Here is a 14,082-nt window from a genome sequence, read left to right as displayed (position 1 = left end):
TAGTCTTTTCAGTTGTTTCCCCACTTTTTTCCTATTTCAAAATCAAACACCAGTTTGTGAGAAGATTATCTTCTTTTTTTAACAGGCAGAGAAAGTTTTACATTGGAACTGGCTAATTTGTCAATTGTTTGTTACAAATGTTCGTATTTTAATATTCAAAAATGTTTTTGCCCAAAACATATGTGCACTATATGTCAGTAAAAATACTATGCAAATATTGTTGTCCTTGAATGCTGAGTAAACACTGACTGATTGTATCTCTTGTACTTTATCAACGCAGTATCTAAAAACTTTGCACCGTAGTGGTTAAAATCTCATTCTAATAAGAGTTAAAAGCGCATTCGGTTATTATGTTTATAGGATTATTGAATTATGGTTAACGGTTGGTAGAATCTGCCAATTACATCTGCCACCCTTCTCCAAATCTGTGCCCCTACCTGGCCCCCCCAACAAAAATTTTCTAGACACGCCACTGAATGTTGTTCATGTGTAATTTACGTTGAGTAGGCTAACCACGTTATTACATGAATGCATGTAAGGTGAACTAGCAAACACCGTCGTAGTTACATGCAGCTGTCTTCTTGTTTGATGGCAGATACTCCCTTCACCCTGGCCAATAAGGCTAAAATGACCAAGGAAAAAGTGGAAAACAGTTAAACATGAGAGGTTTTTGGACAAAGTTTGTGTTTTTTCCATTGTTTAAGCACTGCTTCCAGCCAAGAGTGATACCATATATGCCCCATAGCTGCAGAAAAGGCTAACATTGTTATCTTTTTACAAAAAACAGCTGAACATGAGAGGTTTTTGGACCATTCTTTAAGCACCGTTTAAGCACCGGCACAGTTTCAAACGCACCGGTTTGGCACCGGTATCGGATAAAACCTAAACGATACCCATCCCTAAATATCAGCCTGATGTAAATATTATTATGGTTTTATTCCTCTTGCTGACCAGTGTCCAGATGGAGACAAGAACTGCCACCTGTGGACAGCTGTGGATCTTGCCTTCTTTGTCCTGATGGGTGTGGTGGGCGGCCTTCTGGGGGCGCTCTTTAACTGCATGAACAAGAACCTGGCCAAGTATCGCATAAGACACATTCATCCTAAGGCCAAGTTTATCAGGTGAACTGTTTGACCATCTTTGATCCCATCTGTGCTTTTCATGTTCATCAGACTGTGACACTAGGACGCGAGCAGTTTGGTGTAAGACAAACATGAACTGAAGTGAAAGGTTTTTAAAGTGATCAACTGATAATGCATAAATGTGTGAACAGCATCTACAATTCAATTTTATTTATATAGCACCAAATCACAACAAGAGTCTCAAGCTGCTTTATATTGTAAGGCAGACCCGACAATAATAATGTTATCTCAGAGCCAAGCTGCTGTTCACAGTTGGAACAAACATAACAGGGAACGTTCAGAGCAGGACAAACGTTAGAAAGGCAAAGGCTTTATTACAAACAATTCCTCAGTAAATTCCTGAAATCTGTGTATAACAAGCTGGTAGATGTGTGGTTGGTCAATACCCAGAATATTACCTGAACGTTCCTGTGTTACATCATAGCATAAATAAGCATACCACTGTCATTTTGTTGCATGGAGTATAAAGCTGCATGCAAAGGAATGGAAGAAGTCTCACATACTGACATCTGTAGAGAAACAAACAAGGAAGCCTAGAATGGGCCATAAAGCCTAGATACGAAACCTGTGTGGCGCACACACACTGTTCCCTGTGTGCCTGCACGGTTCCTCTCCAGGTATTCCAGTTTTCTCTCACAGTCCATGCAGCATGTGTAATAGAGTCATTGTTCAGTCTAATTTGACCATGCATCAGCAAGTGGATCGAATAAAACTCTGTATGAATGTATGATTAGATGTAAAGAGGACAAGATAATATATCGTCTGAAGCACTTGGTCACATGGTCAGTAAGACTAGAAAAGTGCTTTATAAGTACCAGTACAATGATCTCCATGGTAACATATACAAAAACCTGGAAAGTAGAGCAGGGCGATATGACCAAAAATATTTATCACGATATATACATTTGAAAATTTGCGATAACGATATAACTGATGATATAATTGATGTGAGACAAAATACTTTACAACTCCACAACTTTATTAGTGCAAAAAAACCCATCAATGTATTTTCACTTAAACAAGCAGCTGTTTTTATGTGCATTAAAGTTATATAAAAATTAACAGTGCAAATGCAAATTCCTTGCTGACAGTTTAACCAAAAGGCATTTCCAGTGGAAACTGGCCGATATAGCCTCAGCATAACCATGTATAATATCCACAAAACTTAAAAAGAGGTTATACACACACAATACAGTAATATTATGTTGAAGCGCAGTGCGTATCACTCTGCGAGGCTCCTGCCTACGATAGTCGTAATGCTCCGACAATCCATCAAGCGGTGCGGCTTCGTAGCTTAGCAAAGTTGTACTAAAACATTTGACAGATTTTCGAGCACCGTGTGCCACATAAAATCGTTTCGAGGTCAGTAAACACAACCAGAATTCATACATAAGACACACGGGATTATAAGGGGCACTGTTGATTTTCAGAAAAATCAAAGGATTGATTTTAAGTGTGCCGTATTTTCCAAAAAAAGGTAATAACGACGGCCCGCTAGCATGCGCTACCAAAAATAGTGCTTTGTTGTGTATCTGATGGACGAAATCTAAACCAGTTCTACACCACTGGAGTTGCAGCATTTTTTAAAACCAATTCTGGTTCATCCGTTTCATTTAACGATCCGCTTTTGCCCTTCACATTCTCCGTCGCCGCCATGCTTTTTCCGCCATGTGCGTATGAAAACAAAGGCACTGCGCATGCACGTTTTTACGGAGCCCCGCAGGGGACATGGGAGAAAAAAAAATTAAGACGGACTTTTGCGAGATCTCGCAAAAGTTTTAGCCACATTCTTCGGATGCCGGCTCGAAGCCGACCGGGAGGTCGAGGCACGATATGCGGTGTTCCTCCCGGCTGTAGTAGGTCTCGACGCTAACGGGAGGTTGAAGGCCAAAGAATGCAGCTAAAACTTTTGCAAGATCTCGCAAAACTTTTGCGAGATCCCGAGTTTGTTTTGCGAGATCTCACAAAAGTCCATCGTAATTTTTTTTTCTCCCATGTCCCCTGCGGGGCTCCGTACGTTTTACCCATATTCTATTGCGGTATTTCTTTTTCTTATCGTAGCCCAATATTATACCGGTATTACCGTGAACGGTATGATATGGCCCAGCCCTACTGGAAAGTCACAAACCGCTCTGTTCATTATGGAAAGTAACTGAGTTGTGTTTAGAAACTCCTTCTTGGGATCCATGTTATGTATCAGGACCAGGAACATGCAGAACGGGTCTGTAAACATTTGGACCAAAGATTTCACTGTTGTTTCACTGCCACAGTGGTTAGAGTGACACTGCCCTCAAAGCTGTGATACATCCACATTTTCCACTGGAAAATACATTTCTGTTCTCAGTAGAAGCTGGCACAGATATGTCAGACTCAAACGAGATTCGTCTCCTTTACAAACAGCACTGTTAGTAATGAATGAGCTCCCGTCCCAGTTTTCTATCATTTGTTTAAATAGATTCTTCCCTAAAATCTGCGCACTGAGAGAAAGATGATGTATTCTGCTGAATAAATTAACGAGGCGCTCCTTTTAATTGATAATTTTCCAATCAGTTACTGTAATTGTGTTTCTTTTTATAAAGGTGCAAACTGTCGTTAAATATGTGCCTAACTTTGTAACCAGAGGATAATAAACGATTGTTCTAATGTTCCAGAGTTTTAGAGAGTCTGCTGGTTACCATGGTGACAACAATTGTGATTTTTGCGGCTTCCATGCTGGGTGAATGTCGTGACCTGTCCACTCCCACAGCTCACAACACCACGGTAAGAATTTTAATAATCTTTGCATTACTCAACAAAAACACCACAGGTGTGTTTTCACTGGTCTAAACGTTAAACGTATGTTATGATTACTGTGATATTTTAGCTTCAAATACTCTTTAAGATATATTTGTGTGAAAAACAATCTGTCAGCCCACTTTCAGGCCTTTTTTTTCCCTCAGATTGAAATCTGTCACACCATTTGAATGTGAATAATTCAGAAACTATTAATGACAAAAGCCTGACATTTCCATGAGCCTTTCTTACCATTAAAATGAACCAGGATCTGTAATCTGGGGCCGATGTATCAAAAAGACACTGGCTAATTAAAATATCAAAACTAATTCAAGAAGTCTTGCAAAGTTAGCATTAAACTACATGACAGTTTTTATTTAATATTGTACTGACGTCTTAATGGTGCATAGTTAAATTTACTTTACATTTCAATGTTCTTGCTGGATTGAGCAAATATGAAAAGTTGTACCACAAAAATAAGACTGTCCTGTTCAAACAGAGCAGGATTCTTGAGTTTTCAGATGCTTTGCTAACAGAAAATACTTTAGTTCAATATGTTTTCCTTTTTCATTCCATCTGTAATCATCAAAGTTTCAGAATATTTTCTGCTCAAATATTTACTTAAATATTTATGAACATGTACCGTGAATACCATCTTCAATTCATTGGCCAACATGGTAAATGGACTGGTTCTTGTGGCACTGGTCTACTGTGCTGGAGCATGTAAGTGCTTTCTATCCAAAAGTCTCACACATTCATCAGAGAGTATCTTGGCCCAGGATATTTGGCATGCAGACAGGGATCAAACCTCTGATTAGTAGGTGACCTGCTCTACCTCCTGAGCTGATGCCACCCCCAGCACAGCTGCTTGCTGTTGGCTAGAGAGAAGCCTCAAACCATCAGACGGCCTTTTCAGCTTTAGACTGAGACTCACACACGCATCAAGAGAAGTTCCCAAACCATATGACACCAACCTCATTGAGGCCAGATATGGTACTTACAGCTATTTCTCCCTGAAAGAGTCCTTGTAGTTAAGCTTACAGTTCCCTGTGAGGATCGTGCTGGAAGAAGCAAACAAATGCAAACATCCAAAGTACCGAGAACTTGTAGATCAGTGCCGGTGGAGAGGCTGAGTACATGTGAGTGACTGACTATAAGTCCATAGAAGCGGGATCCCGAGGTTTTCCTGCCTGCTCCCTGTGTACGACCTACGACCTTTCTTGGACTACAAGTGTTTCTACCATTAAAATAAATGAGGATCTGCAATTTGGCACAGATGCATCACAAAATATGAGTATTGGCCCACTAAAATATGGAAATTATTTCAAGCTGTCTGGTAAAGACCCATACAGTATTAAACTTCACATTTTAATCAGTGATGATGTCTGAATGATATATAAGCTTATTAATTTTTTATTTATATGTTTAAACTTTAAATCATAAAAGTTTTATACAAATCAGGTGGTCAAGCAGAACATCTCCTAAAAATGTGCTGATTTATGACAGAACGATATATTAAAAATGACAACACAGCATTTCATCTGTTATTAGACTCAGTTGGCTTCTGTCAAAATGTAAAAGAACCCACCCACCACTTTAACCACACTCCACATCTTGTGTTAATATATGGAATAGAAACTGAACATTTAACAGTGTTTCCTGAAAACCCTCTCCTGTCTGATCATTTCCTGATAACATTTATATTTACAATAATTGATTACACAGCAGTGGGGAGTAGACTTTATCACAGTAGATGTCTTTCTGAAAGCGCTGTGACTAAGTTTAAGAATATAATCCACCCACTGTTATCATCTTCAATGCCCTGTACCAACACAGAGCAGAGCAGCTACCTGAACGCTAGTCCAACAGAGGTCGATCATCTTGTTAATAATTTTACCTCCTCACTACGTACGACTCTGGATACTGGAGCTCCGGTGAAAAATAGAGCCTCACTATGTGACCATGTTAACCTGTGACGTATGTTTTTTAGCTGGCTGGCAGTGAGGACATCAACTCAACCATTCGACAGTTCTTCTGCTCAAACAAGACCTACAATGACATGGCAACACTGTTCTTCAACCCACAGGAGGCAGCCATCCACCAGCTCTTCCATCAGGATGGTTAGATGAGTTCACACATGATTCATTCCATGCATTACTCATGTACCCCGTACAGTGAAGTGGCATTTTAGGCCATTTTTCAAAAATCAAGTTCAATTCTATCAATAAACTGGTTTCTAACTCTCCCCCTCAGGTACCTTCAGCCCTGTGACTCTGTCAGTGTTCTTCTTCTTATACTTCCTGCTGGCCTGTTGGACATATGGTGTGTCTGTCCCCAGTGGCCTTTTTGTCCCCTCACTGCTGTGTGGGGCAGCTTTTGGACGCTTGGTTGCCAACGTGCTCAAAGTGTAAGAACTAATTAGAATATGCTTTTTCTCACTTTTTCTCTGTCACAGCCTTGTGTTGAGCTGAACTGAGAGCAGTCACTGTTGATACAAGCACTTTTTTCTGCTCAAGTGTTTTCTATCTAAGGCTACGTTCACACTGCAGGTGAAAGCACATCAAATCTGACTTTTTTGACCCTATGCGACCCATATCCGATCATGGTATGACAATGTGAACAGCACAAATCCGATATTTCAAATCCGATCTGGGTCACTTTCATATGTGGTACTGAATCCGATACATATCTGATGTTTTAGAAAGCGACTGCTGTTTGAATGGTCATGTCGCATTATATCCGTCTTTTACGTCACTGACACAAGACAGACGCCAATTATCAGCGCCGGAGAAGACAAACGAGAAAGCATGGCGGCCATTGTTAAAGCACGGCTCTCTGTTTTCTCAGTGTCCTTCTTTCTCTAATTAATTTGTCAAAATTCTGTCGGTTACGACTGTGCAGAAATTGATAGACTGCTGCAACAACACCTGCTCACTCTGTAGCCGCCATTTTAACTTCCGTAAACAGAGCGCGTTGTCTGTGACGTCTTCTTTTGCGCATGCGGCCGCTTTGAGGGCCGTGAACCGTTCACACTAGAGCGCGTTTGCTGTCACATTTTATTTGTAGTGTGAACAAGCAGAGAAAAAAAAATCGGATTTGATCAAAAAATCGGAATTGAGCATTAAGACCTGCAGTGTGAACGTAGCCTAAAATTCACATCTATGGGTGGATGCACCAGAGAGCACCTTGGGGTTAGTGTATGGCCCAAGGATATTTAGCAGGTGTGATATTTAGGTATCAAACCGTCCAGCTTCCAGTTAGTTGGTGCCCCTACACTTTATATTACACCCCAGCCTAAGACAGCCAGAGAATACCATAGAAGTAACTCCTTGTTCCTCACTCCCAGTGCTGCGGCAAGATTTGCACTCCAAACATTTTGGTGTATTTTCCACTTACAAAAGGTCAGGGTGGGTACAGCTGAAACTCACAGTGTTCTCAGGGGAATTACCCCAAAAATAAACAAAAGCAATGCAGGACTCTTACATCCTTCGCTAACAGAAACAGGAGAAATGTGTTTACCTGGGCTATTTGTAGAGAACTGACAGTACATACAAAGCTGCTAATCCAGCTCTTCTAGATTCAGACATTTCTTGATTCAGAAACACGACACAATCTGTCTGGGAGTCAGGAAGAAGGTGGAGCCAAACTGGTCTGGATGGGTATCAGTTAAAAGGTGGTGCATCCAATCTCCAACAAGCTGCCACCTGCAGCTTACATGATAGAAAAGACTGAACAAAATGAACAGACATTATCGACCTTATCAGAGTAAAAACAAAGCAAACTGAGTCGTAACACTTTCAGTTGTCACATTCTCTCATAGTGGTTATACTGGTTCTTAATGAGTCTGTCCTCTGTTAGGAAACTGGGAATGGACATCTACTCAGGAACCTTTGCTCTCATTGGAGCTGCTGCCTTCCTTGGAGGTGTGGTCAGAATGACCATCAGCCTCACTGTCATCCTCATTGAATCCACCAATGAAATCACATACGGGCTGCCCATCATGATTACGCTAATGGTACACAACCATGTGTTTTTGCACTTTGCACTGTTCGCCACTGTGACCTGAGTTCATGTGCAAATTCTTTTGTGTTGACTGTCAGGTTGCCAAGTGGACTGGTGATTTCTTCAACAAGGGCATCTATGATATACACATCCAGCTGAGAGGAGTGCCTCTGCTCGAGTGGGAGACTGAGGTAGAAATGGACAGGTAAGAATTGTTGTTGGCAACAAAAAAGGACAGTTGGCCCTTGTGGTGGATGAACTGTGTTGTCAGCATTGTCAGTAGGCGTTGGTATCCCTCCTTAGCCCAGAGCAGTTCAACTCTCCAGATCAATGCAGCTGCCAACCTCAAGTATCTATTCATTTTTTTTCTTCTGTTGCCTACATCATTGAACTTCTACAGCCTTATGTTCCTAGCAGGTCTCTGAGGTCATGTGATCAGGGTCTTCTTGTCATTCATCATACAAAGCTGAGAACTAAGGGAGACAGCTTTTGCCACTGTGGCTCCCAGACTGTGGAACTCTGTCCCACTGAGCATAAGATCTCTGGACTCAGTAGCTTCTTTCAAAAAACAACTAAATCACACTTTTTAGAATTGCATTTTGCTAACTGTTGTCTGTTTGTTTTATGCTTTGTTATCCTTGTGTGAAGCACAAGAAAGGTCTAGAAAGGTGCTATATAAATAAAGTTTTACTTACTTACTTGCTTACACAAAGCACAGGTCTGATACTTCATTGTTCCATTCAATGCTCGTCTGGGGCCGGATTGTGGAGCTAGCACCCTAAAAGCAAGAATGCCCAGAGCTCCAGCTTATCTGCGGGAACCACAATCTCATTCTTTCGATCGCTACCCAGAGCTTGTGACCACAGGTCATGTAGGGATGTAAATCGATCAGAAAAGCTTTACTTTTATGCTTCGCTCTTTATTTACCAAGACGAATCGGTACTGTAGACGCAGCATCAACCCATGTGTTAATCTGCCTCTCTTCTCACTTGTGAAAAACACCCTGTTATGACCCGGCTTGAAAGCCGCAACATAAATATGGAGACGAACACCAGAATTTCAACAAGAATAGTTTTTTCTAAAATTACATGGCAAGTTGGCTAAAGTAGCTGGCACCACCAAGGCAAAGACTAGTGATCCTCCCTGAAAGCCTGCCTCAGGTATGCCTTTATCCACACCTGACTAGGTGTGGTCAATTAGCAACAGCTGAACACTCTTGCACTGTCACTGCAAAGAGATTAGGGACTGCAGAGGGGCGTAACACACCCTGAGACCCCGAGACACAATGCTCGGACCTTTATGGCGCCTCCTGCAGGTGGTGGGTCTACAGAAGAGAGACGGGCTGAGTCCGGCCAAACCCCATGGGCTAAAGCCCACCCACCAGGCACTCTCCATCGAGCTACCTCCCCAGGCCTGACTCGAGGGTGTGGCCCCAGTAATCCTGTCCCGGGGAGGGTACAAAACGAGCCTCCTCAACCTAGCATCACTGGAGCACACAAACCCCTCCACCATGGTGGGCAGCTGAAGGGTTAAGGTGGAAATTGAAAAATGAGGTGGTTTATGACAAGACTTTATATTGCAGAGCTGATCTGTCAGGGGATTTGATGTTGCCTTTCATCGGTGAATACACGCCTCAAACGGTTTAGATGCTTGAGATTTTTGCAAATAGTTGAAAAAAATGTAGGTGAAAAATGAATTTAGTCCATTTTGGTGAAAGGCTGAAGCAGTGTCAAAGCTTCCTCGATGCACTTCATCAAAAAGACAAAGCTGTCAGTCTCAGCATTAGCATGAGAGGCTCTGTCTCGTTTTCTGCCTTTACAGATTCTAGGAACCCCATGATAGGGGCAGGGATAGCTCAGTAGGTAAAGTGGTTGCCCCATGATCGGAAGGTCGGCGGTTTGAATCCACTTAACGGCTACCCTGAGGTACCCCTGAGCAAGGTACCGTCCCTACACACTGCTCCCCGGGCGCCTGCTTAGTGGGCTGCCCACTGCTTCACAGAGTGAATGGGTCAAATGCAGAGAAAAACAAGTAATTTCCCCATGGGGATCAATAAAGTATCCATTATTATTATTATTATTATAAGCCTGCAGTGTGAGGGTGAGGTTAAAAACCCAAACTGTGTGATTCGAGCATGGTCGCTCTTCCTGTGGACTCAGGTTGTCTTTATCTCTCATTTCTTCAAGGCTGACAGCCAGTGATATCATGGAGACCAACTTGACTTACGTGTACCCCCACACCCGAGTCCAGTCTCTAGTCAGCATTCTGCGCACCACGGTCTACCATGCCTTCCCCGTAGTTACTGAAAACCGTCAGAATGAGAGGGATTTCATGAAGGGCAACATCCTGATCAGCAACAATATCCACTTCAAGGTATGTCCTGCTCTTTTACAGAGCTCAAGCTCAAGCTTCCCGTCCAAATGGTGATTAAGGCTCCCCCCACCAGGGGCAGCAGTGACTTTGAAACATTTCTTTAGTGACACTGTAGCCCCTCCAGCAATGTCCTTCAGGTTGCTTCTGCTTTTTTCTTCGTTTATTCTAATTCCTCATTGCTCGTCCCATAATATAGTTTTGATACAGACACGTCATCGATTTAACAAAGAGCATGCAGACTTTTACAGCAGTCAGTAATTTGTATAATTCTGAAAAGAATGTGGATTTGTTTCCCTTCCAAGATTAAGAATTAAACAACAGTAGAAACTATGATTGATTTGGTCAGCTCTATTTTGCCGTGTCATTCATGCAAATTGATCCTCACAGTGTAAACCTTTGGTGTATCAGTCTGTCCAGTAAGGAAGCAGAAACCAACATGCATCAGTTTCATCTGCTTGGGTGCAAATGAAAGTGTGAACATGAAGAGAACGGGGAGCCACCGGTGGTCTCCACATATGTATGTGCAGCCTGAGTGTGTCTGCAGTGCACTTGTTGTCACTTGTGAAGCAGATCAAATGGATTCATACGGTTTGTGCTTCCTAACAGGTCAGACTGTGATGATCGAGTTTTCTGTCACTGGTTCTATCATTTCGATGGTCTGTGTTGAAGTAGTGTTTAACAAAACCTAGAGGCAGCAGGAAATGTTACTGAGCTAAATAAAGTATAAAAACCAAAGTAACATCAGCTACCGAGCTTGTATTTTTGTCTCCAGGGAGAATCAGTGGGTTTGAAAGTGCGAGCCCATAGGTTTGGCTCTGTAGTGAGCAAAGCTTTGCAATATGTTGATGTGCAGATAATTATTTAAGAATTTCATGTTTCTTTATTTTTGGATGAAATCATTGTTGTGGTTTTTGAAGGCTGTGTTTTCTTCTAACCCTTGACTGTTACATGTAGAAATCCAGTGTTGTGTCACGTGCGGGCGAACAGCGACGGCGCTGCCAGTCCATGAAGTCGTACCCATCGAGCGAGCTGAGGAATGTTTGCGATGAGCAAAGTGCTGCAGTCGAACCTTCAGAAGAGGGAGAAGACCTGCTGCAGCAGATGTTAGAGAGGAGGTAGGCCAGATAAACACATCCAGACAGTCTCTGAAGTTTTACCTCTAAATTTGATCTCAGTGGATTTTAAATCAAACAATCAAGTTGTGATTAAAGTGCAGACATCAAGCTCTAATTCAGGATGTCTGATAACAATACGGCAGTAACTATTAATACTTAGACATTTATAGTTTCAGAGGGCCAGAAGTAATTAGACAGCTGACTGACGAGCACTCGGCCTAGTGTAGCATAGCAATAACAGAGTTCAGGGTCACCTGATCCAGCCCTAACTATGTGTTTTATGAAAAAGGAACGTTTTTAGACTAATCTTAAAAGTACAGACAGTGTCTGTGTCCCAAATAAAAACTGGGAGATCCACAGACGAGGGGCTTGAAAGCTGAAACCTGGATAAAATGGGGCCTAATTATTTAAGGTTTTGTATTTGGTAAATGGACCGAAAACACAAACATTTATACCGGAGTTGGTCAGGCTTAGCATCTTGCCCAAGGTATGTATTTGTCATGCAGACTGGTGCAGCCAGGGAATCAAACCACCTCCCGATTAGGAGATGACCCGCTGAGCTACAGCTACAGCCACCCCTTGAGAGGAAAGATTTAAAATTCAGAGAAGTTTGAATGTTACAGATTTGATTACAATCTCTTGTCATCATCAGTGTCAGAGGTTTGTTTTTTGTTTTTTGAAGTTTGTCCGAAATAATTCTTTAGACCAAGAGGAGGCAGTATAACCAAGGGGACCCAGAAGCAGCGCTCAGGAGCAGGGGTGGGAACTCCAGGGGCCGCTGTCCTGCAGGTTTTAGATGTGTCAGCTGATTTAACCCTCTCAGGCTCAAATTAAGTTTTTGTTGCTAATGCACAAAAGAATACCTGCAGTGGTACTTCTGAGTAAAAAAAAACCTCATAAAATATGTATGTGGGGTAATCAGGTTGTTAGCTTTTAACTGTTGCAAATCTGCAACGCCTGCCTTGAGAGGGTTAAATGGCTAAATTACCTCCTCAACATGTCCTGAAGTTCTCCAGAGGCCTGGTAATGAACTGAACATTTGATTCAGGTGTGTTGAACCAGGGTGATACCCAAAACCTGCAGGACACCGGCCCTCAAGTCCTGGAGTTCCCACCCCTGCTCCAGACAGATGACAAATGACCAGAGAAGCTGATGTCGAATGGCGTAGTATAATGAGTTGAACTGCTAATATTTACCACAAGTTTTTGAATTTACTCCTGATGCTGTCAGTGCACATAGTAACTACAAGTATTTGTAACACTGCCTTTCATTCTGTCTGTGTTTTCTTTGTGGTGCATAATAACTGCAAATAAATCTGGCACTCCTGTGATTTCTGTGCTGCAGGCATGCTCCCTACCCTAACCTGTACCCAGACCAGTCTCCCAGTGAGGAGTGGACCATGGAGGAGCGCTTCAGGCCGCTAACCTTTCACGGTCTCATCCTTCGCTCCCAGCTGGTTAACCTGCTCATACGAGGGGTGTGCTACGCCGAGAACCAGTCGGTCAGTCATTGACACACATGTGTAGATAATAAATGAGATGACTTTTTCTTATACGAGCAGTTTCTCTGTACCCTCTGACGCAGAGCACCAATCAGCCTAGGTTGTCGTATGCAGAGATGACTGAAGATTACCCACGCTACCCTGACATCCATGACCTCGACCTCACCCTGCTCAGCCCTCGCATGATAGTGGTACGTTCGATTTACCCGACTGAGACAGAAAATAATCAAGCAGAAAACTCAGATTCATTAACAGGCCGTCCTTTCTGTGTACCCAGGATGTCACCCCCTACATGAACCCGTGTCCCTACACTGTTTCACCCAATGCCCGCATCTCCCAGGTGTTTAACCTCTTCAGGACTATGGGCCTGCGACACTTACCCGTGGTTAATGCTGTTGGAGAAGTAAGTGATTTGGGCTTTCATGCCTCTAGTAAACGTGTGAGGAAGCCACAGAGTTGTTGTGTTATGTTGTCCTCACCAACTCAACTCTTTTTTTTTTCTTTTTTTTTTTTTTTTTAGATTGTGGGAATAATCACACGACACAATTTAACCCACGAGTTCCTGATGGCCAAACTGCGACAGCACTACATCACCATTTGACCCAGCTGCCTCCCCTCAAACCTCCTCCATCCCTGATAGCGTTCTGACACACACACATGCACATACATCCTCTGTACAGTAGGGGGCGTCGTTATCCAGGTAACGAAACCTTTCAGCTGTCAATCACTGCAGTCTTTTTGGTCTTCTTCAGTCCAACCTCCAGTGTGCTAACACACACACACACACACACACACACACACACACACACACAATAAACCATAAACCACAGATATCGATGCTGATTATTCAAGAACACTTGCTGTGCATTCAAGCTGTGAGCCGCAGAGAGTCATCCTGCCATCTGATGAAACAGCTGCAGAATGATTGATAGCATTAACACTGGCAGTCCCAGGCTTCTACCTTTCTACCTTTAAAACCCGCCACCAGCCAAATGGCTGGTAGGCTTTTAGCTAAGCTTTAGCTTCAGGCAAGTGGAAGCTAAATTGGCTAGTCATTCATATGTAAATTGGGTTGTTACCTGGGAATTCTGGAGGGAGGGGAGTGGGGGTGTGTGGATGAGGGGGTGGGGGAGCTGCTAAAAGCGGTGAGCTTCCTTTTGTTTCATCTTGATGCATT

The 14,082-nt window shown here is 42.7% G+C and overlaps 1 protein-coding gene across 2 annotated transcripts in view; it reads left to right on the top strand.

Moving 5' to 3' along the window:
- The window catches only part of clcn6 (chloride channel 6), a 34,368-nt gene extending 20,651 nt beyond the window's left edge, over positions 1-13,717 (top strand). For both annotated transcript variants that reach the window (XM_026153350.2, XM_080294423.1), the window contains exons 13-24: positions 955-1,121; positions 3,794-3,902; positions 5,905-6,034; positions 6,168-6,321; positions 7,773-7,929; positions 8,015-8,121; positions 10,103-10,289; positions 11,244-11,404; positions 12,749-12,905; positions 12,989-13,096; positions 13,183-13,308; positions 13,426-13,717. In XM_026153350.2, coding sequence (XP_026009135.2) covers positions 955-1,121; positions 3,794-3,902; positions 5,905-6,034; positions 6,168-6,321; positions 7,773-7,929; positions 8,015-8,121; positions 10,103-10,289; positions 11,244-11,404; positions 12,749-12,905; positions 12,989-13,096; positions 13,183-13,308; positions 13,426-13,506 — 1,644 coding nt within the window. In that variant the 3' untranslated portion in view covers positions 13,507-13,717. The remainder of the gene's footprint in view (positions 1-954; positions 1,122-3,793; positions 3,903-5,904; positions 6,035-6,167; positions 6,322-7,772; positions 7,930-8,014; positions 8,122-10,102; positions 10,290-11,243; positions 11,405-12,748; positions 12,906-12,988; positions 13,097-13,182; positions 13,309-13,425) is intronic.
- Positions 13,718-14,082: the final 365 nt, after the last annotated feature.

This window comes from Astatotilapia calliptera, chromosome 20, assembly GCF_964374335.1.
Source record: "Astatotilapia calliptera chromosome 20, fAstCal68.1, whole genome shotgun sequence".
In the NCBI taxonomy this organism is placed as follows: Eukaryota; Metazoa; Chordata; class Actinopteri; order Cichliformes; family Cichlidae; genus Astatotilapia; species Astatotilapia calliptera.
This window is presented reverse-complemented; position numbering and strand designations above follow the sequence as displayed.